We start from the raw sequence: 15,188 nt of genomic DNA on the forward strand, positions 1-15,188 counted from the left end.
AGGAGGCTACGCCATGACGAGCCCAGCTCGTCATCAGCGTCGAAGGGGTTAAAATTGAGCTCCAGTAATTGGATTTTTTTGCCTAGTTTGCATGCCAAAGAAATGTGGTCCCCCATCCTTTCTCTCACTACTTTTAAAGTGTGCTATACCTATTACAGCACTTGCATGAACACGATTTTTATGGTAGTTCAAAAGAATAAACATCTTGGTGGTTCATAACTGCATGATAGTTATATTATCGTGGTAATAGGTGCAACCAAGGATGGTGGGTTTCCCATCTTCAACAGTTGTCCAAGGAGGGGTTGCTGGACTGCCAAGATGCATACCTACTTGTCACTTTACTCAAGCCATTAGAAAAGGGTTCACATTATTTCTTCCAAGAAAGAGGATCTCTTCAGTCTCAATAAGGACAGATACATCCACTTAAATGTTCTGTGTGAAAAAGCAAGCAGGAACATGGTCCACTGCCCTGCTGAGGAGATTTATTTGTTGTGGAACAGGGCTATTTGGCACATGACTGTATTGAAGGCAGAACATATGCTAGGGGTTAAATATGATTGGGCCAATATACTCAACAAACAGACAGGAAAGTGCCACACATGTCTAAGGAAGTGGGTCTCGTGATCACTGTGCCATAGGACTCAAGATATACCTCACTGACGAGACACAAGTTGGTCAAAACCGAGCCTGGTGTGCTGGAGGTGCTTTCTGAAGTAGCCCTGACCGGGCAATATGGGCTGGGCTGTTGCTATTGGAGCATGATCAAGACTTACTTGCATAAGCTGAATCTCTTTCTAGATTGACACAGTGTGTGCAAAATGATGGTTTGGAATGCAGCCCAAGTGATTCCTGGTGGCTGAAATTAATGGAAACATTCCTTCCATCACCTTGTTATTTGTGCGCAAGTGTGAGCTGTCACAATCTGAAGTTGGCAAGGTGTTCTACCAGTGGAGCTAGCCCAAGCTGCATCTCCTCTCCACCAAGACCAAAAGAAAATGCTAGATCTTTGCCAACAGGCTTTTGACAAGAGAGATCAGAGGGATCCTTTTTTGATGACATGGCTGGAGACAAAAGATAAATAGAGAACCATGTCACATCATTATGATAGCCACAGCATGGAGGAGGCTGAGTGGTTCTCTGTCCTCCTTCACTCCTCAGAATATGGTCACATTTCTTGAGAGTTGCACCAATCTCTCCTACCAGATGCAGGAACCAAATTCTCCATCATGACCCAGGCCTTTCTCTTGAACACATTGTTTGCTCACTTAGGGATCCTGACTGATGCCAAGCCATCCCCCAAGTGCAAGCTTCTTTAGAATTGAAGATATACCACGCCAAATGGAAGAGATCCTGCAGTTGGTGCACAGCACAAGGCCTACATCCAGTGCTATCCCAGCCTAAATCTGATATTGCCCTGCCAGTTGCAGAGTTGACACTCATGCAGTTTACCAAGAATTACTATGCCTGCGGTCTCCATATTGTGCAGTCAACTTGCCGCTTTTCTCATAGTTCTAAATTTAGTTTTTAATTGGGGTGGGGGGGGGGGGGGTGACAACTCTTCTCAAGTAACAACCTCTATCTCTGTGAGGGTGAATCATAAAAAGTCACTAAATGAACCTGTTCTAAATCATCTGGTAGTATGCACAATGCAGTGTGGCTTTATTAGAAGCAATGTGTGAAGTATTTATGCAACACTCAATAATGGAGTGAAAACATAACACAAATCCCATACAAACTTAGAAGAATAGAATGAAACTTAGTACACCATTTTAGACAAAAATGACTAAAATCCAATCGGTTAAACCAGAGAAATGCAGTTTCAAAGTTTTAAGTAAGTATAGCACCTTAAAGCACAAAACGCTACTAGTCATCTGGCTGAATTAGACTGGGGTAATGTCACAAGTTCAGTCCGCACAATGAAGCCCGGGCTGGGTACAGGGACCAGGGACCAGGTTAGTCCTACCGAAGAAGGTACCTGCTCAAAGTCTGGCACAAAGAGCCCAGTTGGCATTGGAGGATGCTGCAAGGAGACCTTTGAGGATGGTCGTCACTGTAGCGACAAGATCCGGTCGGCCGTTGCAGACAAGCAGTGCTGGAGCTTCGCGTGGGTCACTGCAGGCTGTTGTCGCTGTTTTTTTTCAGAATTCACTGTAGTACGACGAGTCGTGTGGGTTGCTGCGTCTGCAAGATTTTGTCCAAATGGGCCCATCCAGGAAGTGCCCAAAAAAAAAAAGGATTTTTCTCTTTTTCCCCAGGAGGAGCTCATCTGATTCTGCCAAGCGACCCGGACCCATGAAGGCACCTCTATGGGATCTGGATTCACTTCAGCAGAAGCCAGCAGGGCTCAGGTAAATTCAGTTGCAGGTCCGGACAGGGCCATTGCAGCTGGGCAGTGGCAGAGAGACCTGTGGAGCTTATTTATGTCCCTGTAGCTGAGTACAGGAGGTCAGTTATCTGATCTGTAGAGTCACTGGTAGTCCTAGGATCAAGCGACAGGGCAGTCCTTAAGCAGTAGGGCTGTCTTTTGAGTATACACGACAAGTTTCAAGCAGCAGGACAGTCCTGAAGTCGAAGGCAGTCCTGGTTGTCCTCCACAGGTGCAGGAGTGAACTTCAGAGTGGCTCTAAGGGTCCTATATCTATACCTAGTGGCAGCTTTGAAATTAAAGAAACTTCTAGAATTGTCTTGCCCACAGTCGGTTCTGGAATGTCCTTTCCCTGCTCAAACTCCAAGAGGTCTAGAGTGACAAAAACTGGTGTGAAGTTATTTGTGAGTGTGCGGAGGTAGCTCATTTGAAATGCGAGTGGGGCAGGGAACAGCTCCACCCCTACCATCCTGGCAGAATGAATGACCCATACTGCTAACACCTACTCTCCCTTTGTCTCACTGTCTGGAAGGAATATACTAAGGCCAACTTCCACTCTAATCACAGCCTTGTGACCCAGGCTGAATGTACCATATGGTTAGGAAAAGAAAATGGCACCTTTCTAAAAGTGGTATGTTCAGAATTGTGACTTAAAAAACGACTTTACCATTAAATAGGATTTTGAATTATAATTCCTTAAAGACTAAACATGACATTTCTGCTTGCTTCCAAACAAAAGCTATACCTTATTAGTATAATATGGTAACCCAGTGTAATCCAATGGGAGAGGTAAGCCTCACATTAGAGAAAAACATAATTTGGGTGTTTTCCACAGGCATGTAAAACTTCAAAAAACCATTCTCAACATTTTAAATACACTGCACCCTGCTCTATGGGCTGTTTTGGGCCTACCTAAGGGGGGACGTATTTGTATTAAAAAGGGAGGTTTAGGCGTGCAAAAGGTTGGTTTTGCCGTGGCATAAGGTTGGTTTTGCCAGGTCGAAATGGCAATTTAAAGCTGCACACAGGCTGCAATGACAAACCTCAAACGTGTTATAAAAGTTTACTTAAGTGGGTGGCACAGTAAGTGCTGCAGGGCCACTAGTAGCATTTAATTACAGACCCTGGGTGTATGTTGTAGCTCCTGATTAGTTTGGCCTTGTAAGTAAATTAAATGTGCCAGTTGGGTGTTAACCAATTGATCCATGATTTATGGAGAGAGTACAAGCACTTAAGCCCTGGTTAGCAGTGATAAAGTGCACAGAGTTCTAATGCCAGAACAATAAAATTCAGAAAACATGGGGGGCGGGGGGTAACAGTTGTGGGGTGACCCAGCAGAGAGGGTCAAGTCCAACAATAGTCATCAGGAATTTCAAGAGCAATCTCTTCATCCCCTGCCTGCCAAGTGGATCCTTTTTACATTATTTCAACATCAAGAGCCTATTTGAACCTATCTACGTAGTGGACATAAAGTTCTTTTCATAGAAGGCAGGTCTTCGACAGGCACCCGTGGCAGGTAGAAGTGGCAAACGTTAATGGTCAATGCGCCTTTCCTTAGTTTCCTCCAAAATATTTTTGCAAAAGAGTACCAAATTAAGGTAAACAGTTCCAACAGACTTTTACTTAAATGACCTGGTCATAATGAAACCTTTATTTCTGAATGTGTCCACTGGGCCAGAGAGGGTGCTCCAGTCTCTGATGTACGTAGATATCTAAATTTCTAAAAGCAAATTTCTTAAGCTGAACAAACAAGCTTTCATTTTTACCTGGTAGCCAACAGGCAGGTACTTTTCAAAAACCAATCGACATGTTGCAAGATGGATATCTACAGCCATTACTTTTCTGTTCCCTTTAAGCAGTGATGGCACTTTCAACAAGAGGCGTTTCAGCCCTCTGGAGTATAGTTGGCAGAGTGGCAATGTGGAAGATCTGCTAGTCTATAAGAAGACACTATCTCTTGATACAATGTCATCATATACATTTATAAAGTGTGCTGTTACTCTAAGATGATAATAGGAGAAACCTCCAAGCAAGAGCATCTTAGATAGAAGAGAAAAGAAAAGTTTTCAAAGCTTAGGATAATTTAGATGATTAGATTGCAACCGAAAAAAAATTGAGGAAGCTGATTGCAGAGCATGGTCACTATAAAGGATAAAGATATTTCTGGCTGAAGATGTATCTGGAAGCAGGACCAAAGCTAACCATAACTTCTCTTTAATATTGTGTGTGTGTTTTTTTTGGTAGATCATATACCACATTCACCAATTTGCAATCTGCTGAAGTAGGTCTAACTCCGTTCCACATCTTCTTTAGTCACAGACAGTTGATTTTGGCCGCAGGACCTGGCCTAGGGTGCTGCTGGTGGGCAAGCTCTGCTATGCACAACCATTGGTCTGTCCAGCTGGAGTGTTATTTTTTTGCACAATTTTTATATAACGCAAACTGACCCAATGGATTTACACGAGCACCAGATTACATTACACTCGGTCAGATTTTTCTTTTTTTTTTACGAAGCACAGGGACATTAAATGATTAGCCCAGAATAACAGGATGTTGAGCCAACGCCAGTACTCAAACTTGTTTCCACAGTACCAAAGTCAGCAGCTCTGGCTGTTATGCCTCCTCTCAGCCCCTGGCCCAGGAACGGTGTCAAACCTGCCACAGGTGGCTACCCCCCTTTCACCAAACCTTGCCATTTTTATTTAGTTTTTTCCATTTATTTTAGGGTACACAGACTATTTTTCAGGATTTGTGAATTAGTGACAAGGTTTGTGGCCATGTACTCCAAATTTGCGGCTATCTTAAGTGGCCTTTGATCGGTTGCCTGTGGGGTCTGCAGCCCAGGTTTCAGATTCGCAGAACAAAAGGAAGGGACCAGCTTAGGCTCTTGAAGATTGCTGGTGGTTCATGGTTCCTGCCGATAACCCCTGTACTGGGCCCTCTGCCTCTAGTCAGGATACATTAAAAAAAGATGATCAGGTGATGCTGCTGCAGGGTTTTCAGCCACTATCGTGGTGCTGAGATTTGTGAACCTTGTGTCCGAATCAGCTAGCTACCTTTTTTTCATTTGTTTGTGCCCTTTGTGGACCACTGATATTTATAGGGGCCACAGTGCACTCATCCTGCATCCTTTGTGGCATTTCATTTCCTTTCTCCCAGAACACAGGTACAGAGTTTCTGCATCCTGTAATGGCAACCGCAGTGTTTACCTGAAGTTATGGTCAGCCACACAGGGAGCTTCGATTCTTTAACCTACCTTTGAGGCTGAGAAACTGAAAGCAGTGACAGGAGAATACTTACTTATCCAAACAGTTTTGACTATTTTTTGGGATTTTTGCATAAGCAGAGGGCACGAAAGCTAGTGAAACATCACAAATTCAATTCAAGTTGATAGCTCTATAACTTATTCATGGCAGTCATAAAGTGTTTTTAAGTGCCAATTTCTCAAACTACAGATGAACAGCAGTTCGAGTAAAGGCTCTTCCTTGAGTAACATTCTACATTAATCAAAAGCTCTCCGTTGAGTAACCTTCGACTCCCATGCCAAGTTTAGTGTAATTCAGCCATTTTTTTCGTATCTGAGTGGATAGATTACTATGGGAATTAAAATGGTAAGTACAACTTTTTGATCTTCCCAAACCACTGTTATGTGGTCCTTTCTTGATGGATCGGTACCAACCTTGCCATGTCAAGACCTGGGTGGATTCATTTTTAATATTTTTCTCAACATGTTATGCTGAGTCGTCAGGTGGCTTAATCGTTCTTAATCAATTTGCAATTAAAATCTTTAAGTTTTTTTAAATCTTCATGTAAGAAAACATAATATCATAAAAGAATAATAATAAATGATAACACGAACAAGGCACATGTTGTGTAGTTCCATCAGTATTCAGAGAGAAGGAAAAAACATAATGGATGGGGGGAAAGCATAAACAGATTGATGTGAATGTGGTATAACAGTTGAGGTGAACTGTAGCCAGGAGTATGAGATCGACGACTGTAGGATAACATATGATAGTCAGATCGCCCCTGGAAAGGAGGGTGATATGATTAGTACATATAGTGCTAAGCATAATAGCTCATGTACAAAGGGTCACAGGAAAGATTTGGTATACAGATATTGTCTAAGACAATGTACATCAAACAGGCTTTATTGCTGACTAAAGATACAGAAGAAGTCTCCTGGGGGAGGAACAAGTGTACGATGTATGTTCAGGGGGACGGTTAGTGGTAGCAAAGTAGGTGTCAAGCTTGTTCCATAGTTGTCTATGTTGTGGTTTCCAGAGCAACTGTTGTAAGGCAATGTTGTCAGCTCTTGTAATATGAAAGATCCAGTTCATCTTAATTTAAAGGAAGTGGAGGCAGTGTTTGTGATAGTAGCGAGGGTCCATGAAGCCCATTACAGTCAACTGGAATTTGTTTTCACTCTAGAAGCCAAAAAGCGAGGAGAGGAAATCAAAAACCCTGGCCCAAAACGGAATGACCTCAGTGCAAGTAAAGAGTAAGTGTGTTAGATCTCCGGTGTCCCAATTACAGTTCCAGCTAGATGGTTCCTTTTTGAGGCCCACCTTATGAAGGTGAGAGGGGGATCCATAAAATTCCATGAAGTGGCCAGAACTTGTTCTGGTAGAGTGCAGGGATGATTTTATGGGAGACTGATTTTCAAACTCATTCCCACAGTGCGTGGGGGAATGAAGAGTCAGGATCCCACTTCACGAGTACGGAATGGTTTAGATTTGAGTGTGCTGTAGCAGTTTTTAGTTAAGTCAGATCTGATGCCGTGTTTATTGGCCATCACCATTAATTTAGGGAGGGAGGAAGCCCTCTTTGTAGTCTGGATTGGCCTTAGAGATGCTGGACCTAAGTTTAAGGAAATCGTAAAGGTATATGATGTCAAGGTTGATCTGCAGATCCATAAAAGAGAGTTGATCTTTTTTTAGGACCCAGCTGAGCTAGAAAGTGATTCCCTTTGGAGGACCACGTATACCACTCAATTGGGCTGCTTTAGATTTTGAATTTTCTTTGCCTGTTCAGTGGTCAGGAAGATCTGTCTCGCTGGGAGAGATTTTTTGAGTTTTGTGGAAAGCAGCATAATAGGGTGATGAGTTTTCAGTAGAATTTCTTTGGTCAGCAACCAAGTAAACCTGTACCCCTGCGTGGGGAGGAACCACATAGACTCTCTTGTTTGGCCCAAAAAAGCCATTTCGTATAATCGAAAATTTGCAAGGTTTTTTCCACCAGGGGAAGCAGGCAGTCAGAGTTTTTTTATTAATATTCTTGGGCGTTTGTTTTGCCAAATGAATGTATTTAGCAGCTTATCAAATTTGTTGGTAAAGGCATCCAACAGAGAGAGAGAAGTAGCAGCTTTCAGAAACAGACAGATTTTTGCCAGAAAACCACATTTTTCAACGCAGTTTTGACATTTTATTGCCTATTTTTTCTGCTTTCGACCTCCTTTCAGTTAGAGGTCGAAATGGGTGTACAATCAATAAATGATCACGGACAGCTAATGTATTTATTTCTGAAAGGAATACAAAATTCTGAATTCATCTAGGGGTAATTTTCTATAGAAGATAACAGTTAAATTAAAAATATATTGAGATTGATTTGAAAAAATCAGCCGTTTGTGCCTATGTTTTCACCTGTAACTTCAAAGGTATTTATAGCAATATACCGTTACGTCCGCTGCACCCTTCTGGTTGCGTGGTTATATTGGACTTGTAGGTTCACCAAGAACCCGAGGTACCCAGAGCCAATAATTGAGCTGCGCTTTGCAATGTTTTTTCATTGTGTACCGGGTATACCGCAATTAATTTGGTAAAATATACAGAGTGAAAAATAGGTATCAAGGAAACCTATGTATTTCCGAAATGGGGACAACATATGGAGTTTAGAAGAGTAGTTATTTGCACATCTCCGAATTTGTGGGTACCCATACTAGCATGTGAATTAAAGGGCATTTTTTCAAAATGACTACTTCTTTACTCACTGTATTACATTTGGGAGGCCAATTGCTTAGACAATGAATTGGTAATAACATTTGTTCTACTATTCTTTGTTTCCCCAAGTCTCCCGATAAAAATTGTATCTTCTGTGGGCAGGCCTAGTGCCTGAGACAGGAAACAGCCCAAAATGCAACATGTACACATCACATTTTCCCACTGAAAATTGACCCTTTTTTTGCAATGTGCCTATCTGTGGATTTTGGACCCTAGCTCAGCCGGCACCTAAGGAAACCTAGCAAACCTATACATTTTTTGAAACTAGACACCCCGGGGAATCTGGGATGTGGCTCTCACCAGGTTCTGTTACCCAGAATCCCTTGCAAACCTCAAACTTTGTAAAAATAAAAAAAAGAAAACATTCCTCACATTTGTGTGATTGAAAGTTCTAGGATCAGCGGGAAGCCACAAACTTTCACCCATTCAGCATTTCCCCAGGTCTCCCGATAAAAATGGTACCTCACTTGTACAGGTAGGCCTAGTGCCTGCAACAGGAAATGGCCCAAACATACTGTAGAGACTTTAAAATTATCAGCCAAAAAAATACTTGGTTTTGTGAGTGTGACACCTGTGTTTTTGGTCCCGGGCCCTACCAAACCCAGACATTTCTGAAACCTAGACACCCATGGGAGTCAAGGGAGGTGTGGCTTGCCTGGATCTGCCAATGTTTTCCTACCCACAATCTCTGGCAAACCTTAAATTTTGCTAAAAACAAATCATATAAAAACCGATAAAAAATTGGTACCTCCCTTGTTTGGGTGGGCAAAGTACCCGCGACAGGGAAGGACCCAAAACGAATTGTGGTGACATCAAAATTATCTATCACAAAATGACCAGGTTTTGCAAAGGGCTCACCTGCGTTTTTTGTCCCAGGCTCGGGGGCCATCTAGGGAAACTACCAAACCCAAACACTACTAAAACTGAAAACTAGACACCCCGGGAGGAGTGGCTTGCATAGATCTCTCAATGTTTTCCTACCCATAATCCCCTGCAAATCTCAAATTTAGCTTTTAAAAAATCACATTTCCTTCAAGTTTCTGTGTGGGGAAGTTGTAGGATCACCGGGCTGACATAAGTTTCCTACCACCCTGTGTCCCCGCCCCTTAGCTTATGAACAGCAACTTGGACAGATGTTCTTTCCAAAGGCTTCAGGATTTGTCCATGTCAAATCCATATGCCATCTACGTGTGGTGTCTTGGCTACAAACATGACTATATGTACTTCAGTCGCTGTTGACTGATGTACCCAAAGAAGATCAGGAAGCAGGAGTTCAACTATTTTGGCCTACTATTCCCCTTCTTTTGATACATGGGAATCATCTCTCAAATGGCTATTTCTACAAAAAAAACACTGCAGGATGGAGACATTATCATTTTCCTTGAGGAAATAGGCCTTCTGCTAGGACTTTTTTGAACTTTGTGATCTTCTTGTAGTCTAAACCATTACTGATGTTGTATAAGATGAAGCAGAAATGACTGACTTCATTGGTGACCCTGTGCTGGTAAAGCACTTCCAGCTGGCTATTCTGGACGTCTTCATTATGGCTCTGCTACCTTCTGGACCACAACCTAAAAGAGGGCTAAATCTTGCAGGCTTAGCGATTCCATTTTAGAAGTCTGTGCCTTCCACTCATAAAGCTGGTTAAGAGACATCCTTTTGTGTCACTTTCGGGGAGGGCACATTCAAGGTGGTTTGAGATGTTCCCAGTGCTAAAAGAATAGGTTAAAACTTATAGTTGATGATCTTACAAGGTGATTGTGCTTTGCTCTACCCCAATCATTTTTTATTTGGATTTGCACCAATCTTACTTTTGCATGGCGGCCAATAGGTCCACGCCTGGTGTCACAAGCGAAAGCTGGTAATTTTGCTTAGGTATGGATCCTTGAGTCATCTTCAGGACAGTATTTCAATAATGATCATCCAATGAAGTTCGTAAGTTATTTCAGAAGTAGAATTCAGAATAATTGAGTAGTAGTAGGCTAAAGGCTGATAATGAATTCTATAAATTAACACATTGAATGTATAAGCAGTAATTTTGGTGAACATAGGCATGTTCAATGAGCAAGAGCAATCCTAATTGGATAACAAGGTCCGAGGTTTTCACCATACATTTACCCTGCTTCAGGGGCTAACTAAGTATTACATGAATGTCTGTGACCTCAGGAGTCCAGGGTATACGTTTTTGGGATGTTCCAGATGTCCAAAAATTCATACCCTAGTTGTTGACTGGACTTGTGTAATAGTGTCATCTCCATTCATCCACTACTTAGTACCCCACCTTTCTGCTATTCTAAAGCGAGTTTATATAATCATTTGTACACTGTTTATGTAGTACAGAATTTTGATTTATCTGATACTCATTGACATTTCCTTAGACCAGAAAATCATTCATCCTATTAAAAAAAAGAAAAAAAAGTTTGCTAAAAAAGAGCCTGGTAATGTGCTTCTAAATTAACTTACTTAACATTGTCATTTCAAGCCAGATATTTATTCAGTTTTCGGATATTAGAAGGATGTAAAAAATACAGGAAATATACAGTTTTAGGCTGCTGCAAATCATTTCAGCTTTTTGTTTGGTTTGCTTGCTCTTTGCTTGGTTGGCGTGCTCTTTGCTTACACAAGATGGGCCTCCAAATTTGTAGCTTGTAGAAAATAACCCATTTTAGTGATTTCCTAGATGACGCAGTGCATTTAACTTCTAATAATGCTCTTAGAACTTTTCTTGTCACTGTTAGCTTTACATCAAAAGCCAATCATATTATTTTATGTACCTTACAGTTGAAAAACATCCCTCCTTATGGATTTCTGTATCAGAAACAAATTCAGTCTCTGTTCAGACAGTGTGGCCAAGTCAAATCCATTACTTTTGATGGCTCAAAGTAAGTTACTCAAAGCATTTCTATTTTATTATTGGTTTTACAATAACTGTCTTATATTCAGTGATTATGTAGGTGTATCGGATAATGGTTTATACCTATTACTTCTGACTCTGACTGTTGTTAACCTCTACTAGCAGTGTTTTTTTCTCATTGCGACTTACTAATATCATATGAACAGTAGTTGTAATGGTGGCATTATTAATCTCACAAATTAGTTCAAATCATACCACAACCACACATCATGTAATTGTTTAAGTAATTGAATTCTAAAACTGTATTAAGAAGCTAGTAGACCCCTCATTTTAAAATTGGCAAGTGCTGGATTTAGGCAAGAAATGTTTGAAGTGTAAAAACATGTTCTTGATTCTGTATTGGAATGGGAATTCCCCTGCTAGTATTACAAATCTCATGGATTTTTAAGTTTATACATATATTTTCTGTCTCCTGTGGAAGGGTATACAAATATCAATAGCATAGTGGGCGAGATAGCTCAGGGGCTAAAGCACTTTTGCTGAGGTTACTGACATATGACTCTCTATAGAGCTACTTTAAGCTTTACAGTTTTATGGAGATGGTTTCTAGATGTGTAGTTAACATTGTGCTTTCATATCATGGTATACATAATCTTGTATGGATGTCTTCATATGTGAGTACCACTTTGTGCTTTCATTTGACTGTTAATTTCCCAAATGTGCCTGAATATAATCTTTGATACTCAATGATGCACTCATTTACCGTTTTGTAGGAAGGATAATCTGTGTCTGGATGTTTGTGATTTAACCAATTAACCAGTTGAACACAATCCACTACTTAACCAAAAATATCAATTGTTAGACCTGACATCATTGGCTTGAGTCTCTCCTCCATTTTTTCTGTTTTGCCTCTACTGTTTTTCGATGTTTTGCTGGTATATGCTTTGGGCGCCGTGTCACTGCTGATCAGTGCCATAGCGCAAGTGCTCCCGATGTTAAATTGATGTATCTATTGTATCCATGTTTGGCTTATTTGGTTTACTGTCAGTCCCTAGTCTGGTGCACCAGGAGTGCCGGGGCTTGTAAATACAAATGCCGCTCCTGGGCTTGCAGCACGTGTTGTGCCACCCACAAGAGCGGCTTCGTAAAAGAATGTCTACGGGTCGGTCATTGCGAGACCCACGTGCAGCCTAGTGCTGTCACGCAGGCTGCGCAAGTATACCTACTTGCCAGCCCCTCCAACCTCCCCTTGACTTCATGTTAGTCACCCCTATGGTAGGCCCGCGGGCAGGGTGCATTGTAAGTGTAAGGTAGGACACGCCTGACCAAGTTGGCATGTCCTAATAGTGAATTACCGCCATCTTCGTTCTTCACTATTGCGAGGTAGCCTGCTCTCCAGTGATTAGAATGGGCCGCCGGGATTATTAATGCTATGATCCTAGCTGGCTCGGGGAGCATGGTGCAATGTCGAGTTTGGTATCCCTGAACTCGGGGTTTAATTACGCATCCGTTGGTGTGGATGGTTTTTGGACTCTGGGTTTGAAAATAGCACTTTTAGAAAGTGTCTATTTTTCTTGTCTAACCATATCTGGTTTCTGCTGGTCTTGCGTGTGTGTGACAGGAGCTGGGTGGCTCCACTGGTCTGGATGAGTCAGTGTGGGATGAGTGGGACATTTACGTTGAGAGTAGGGGGAGAGTAGTTGTCGATAGCCTGCCTTGCCTGATACAATGCCGGCTCCACCTCCTACCAAGCGGCTGATGGCTCTGTGCCTGCCATGGACGATCCTAGCCCCACCTCCTGCCAGGAGGCCGATAGCTCTGCTCCTGCCAGTGTCAATGCTGGCTCCACCTCCTGCTGGGCGTCTGAGGACCCAGCCCTGCTCAGTGAATAGGCCAGGTGCTTCTGCCTGGCTCCACCCACAACAGACCCAGGATGTTGGAAAATCCCCGGCATGGACAAAGGGATCAAAGACGAAAAGGGGTATAAGAGGAGGACCCCTGAACTAAGAAATCAGATCACTTCTGACAAGGAACCCTGTAACCAAGGACAAGAGGCCTGCTGATCTGAGGACTGCCTACCCCTTCTGCCAGTGTGCTGTTGTTGGGGGAATCCTGCAGTGCTTCTTTATTTTTGCCAAGGAACCAGGAGAGAGGAACTGTGTGTGTACTCTCACGCTTGCTAAGAAAATCTCCAAGGACTGGAAGAGTGCCAGTCTCCTGCCGAAGTCACAGGGCTAAAGGACTTCACCTGCTAAGTGCTATTTGCTGGAAGCATGAATCCGATTTACAAAAAGGGGGTGGTGATGAACAGAGTGTCTGAGTTAAACAGACCACTCTTACCCAGTCCAAAGATCAGGGCTTGATCCATCACCGTTATTTATCTCACTGCCCCATCCCAGCTCAGAACCTGGCTATATGCAAATCAGTCTGTCCCTGGCCCAGTGCATCATGGGAACAGGGCAGACTAAACTACCAAGCCAATTCTTCACCAGAAAGGAGACAAGCTACCGGGGACCGGTTTCTGGCATTTCAGCCTTCTTCGGCCCGGCTTGCTTGAATCCTGATGGAGCAGTGAGAAAGGGACTCATGTCTGAGTATACCCTGCCACACCTATAGTGGCCAAAAACGATTTACAAAAAGGGGGTGGTGATGAACAGAGTGTCTGAGTTAAACAGACCACTCTTACCCAGTCCAAAGATCAGGGCTTGATCCATCACCGTTATTTATCTCACTGCCCCATCCCAGCTCAGAACCTGGCTATATGCAAATCAGTCTGTCCCTGGCCCAGTGCATCATGGGAACAGGGCAGACTAAACTACCAAGCCAATTCTTCACCAGAAAGGAGACAAGCTACCGGGGACCGGTTTCTGGCATTTCAGCCTTCTTCGGCCCGGCTTGCTTGAATCCTGATGGAGCAGTGAGAAAGGGACTCATGTCTGAGTATACCCTGCCACACCTATAGTGGCCAAAAACGATTTACAAAAAGGGGGTGGTGATGAACAGAGTGTCTGAGTTAAACAGACCACTCTTACCCAGTCCAAAGATCAGGGCTTGATCCATCACCGTTATTTATCTCACTGCCCCATCCCAGCTCAGAACCTGGCTATATGCAAATCAGTCTGTCCCTGGCCCAGTGCATCATGGGAACAGGGCAGACTAAACTACCAAGCCAATTCTTCACCAGAAAGGAGACAAGCTACCGGGGACCGGTTTCTGGCATTTCAGCCTTCTTCGGCCCGGCTTGCTTGAATCCTGATGGAGCAGTGAGAAAGGGACTCATGTCTGAGTATACCCTGCCACACCTATAGTGGCCAAAAACGATATACAAAAAGGGGGTGGTGATGAACAGAGTGTCTGAGTTAAACAGACCACTCTTACCCAGTCCAAAGATCAGGGCTTGATCCATCACCGTTATTTATCTCACTGCCCCATCCCAGCTCAGAACCTGGCTATATGCAAATCAGTCTGTCCCTGGCCCAGTGCATCATGGGAACAGGGCAGACTAAACTACCAAGCCAATTCTTCACCAGAAAGGAGACAAGCTACCGGGGACCGGTTTCTGGCATTTCAGCCTTCTTCGGCCCGGCTTGCTTGAATCCTGATGGAGCAGTGAGAAAGGGACTCATGTCTGAGTATACCCTGCCACACCTATAGTGGCCAAAAACGATTTACAAAAAGGGGGTGGTGATGAACAGAGTGTCTGAGTTAAACAGACCACTCTTACCCAGTCCAAAGATCAGGGCTTGATCCATCACCGTTATTTATCTCACTGCCCCATCCCAGCTCAGAACCTGGCTATATGCAAATCAGTCTGTCCCTGGCCCAGTGCATCATGGGAACAGGGCAGACTAAACTACCAAGCCAATTCTTCACCAGAAAGGAGACAAGCTACCGGGGACCGGTTTCTGGCATTTCAGCCTTCTTCGGCCCGGCTTGCTTGAATCCTGATGGAGCAGTGAGAAAGGGACTC

At 43.2% G+C, this 15,188-nt stretch overlaps 1 protein-coding gene across 1 annotated transcript in view; it reads left to right on the forward strand.

Annotated features, from left to right (window-relative positions):
* TDRD9 (tudor domain containing 9) overlaps positions 1-15,188 on the forward strand; it is a 2,495,642-nt gene that overhangs the window by 1,444,273 nt on the left and 1,036,181 nt on the right. The window contains exon 23 of the mRNA XM_086937885.1: positions 11,146-11,246. Coding sequence (XP_086794011.1) covers positions 11,146-11,246 — 101 coding nt within the window. The remainder of the gene's footprint in view (positions 1-11,145; positions 11,247-15,188) is intronic.

The sequence above is a fragment of the Lissotriton vulgaris genome, chromosome 9, assembly GCF_964263255.1.
Source record: "Lissotriton vulgaris chromosome 9, aLisVul1.2, whole genome shotgun sequence".
In the NCBI taxonomy this organism is placed as follows: domain Eukaryota; kingdom Metazoa; phylum Chordata; class Amphibia; order Caudata; family Salamandridae; genus Lissotriton; species Lissotriton vulgaris.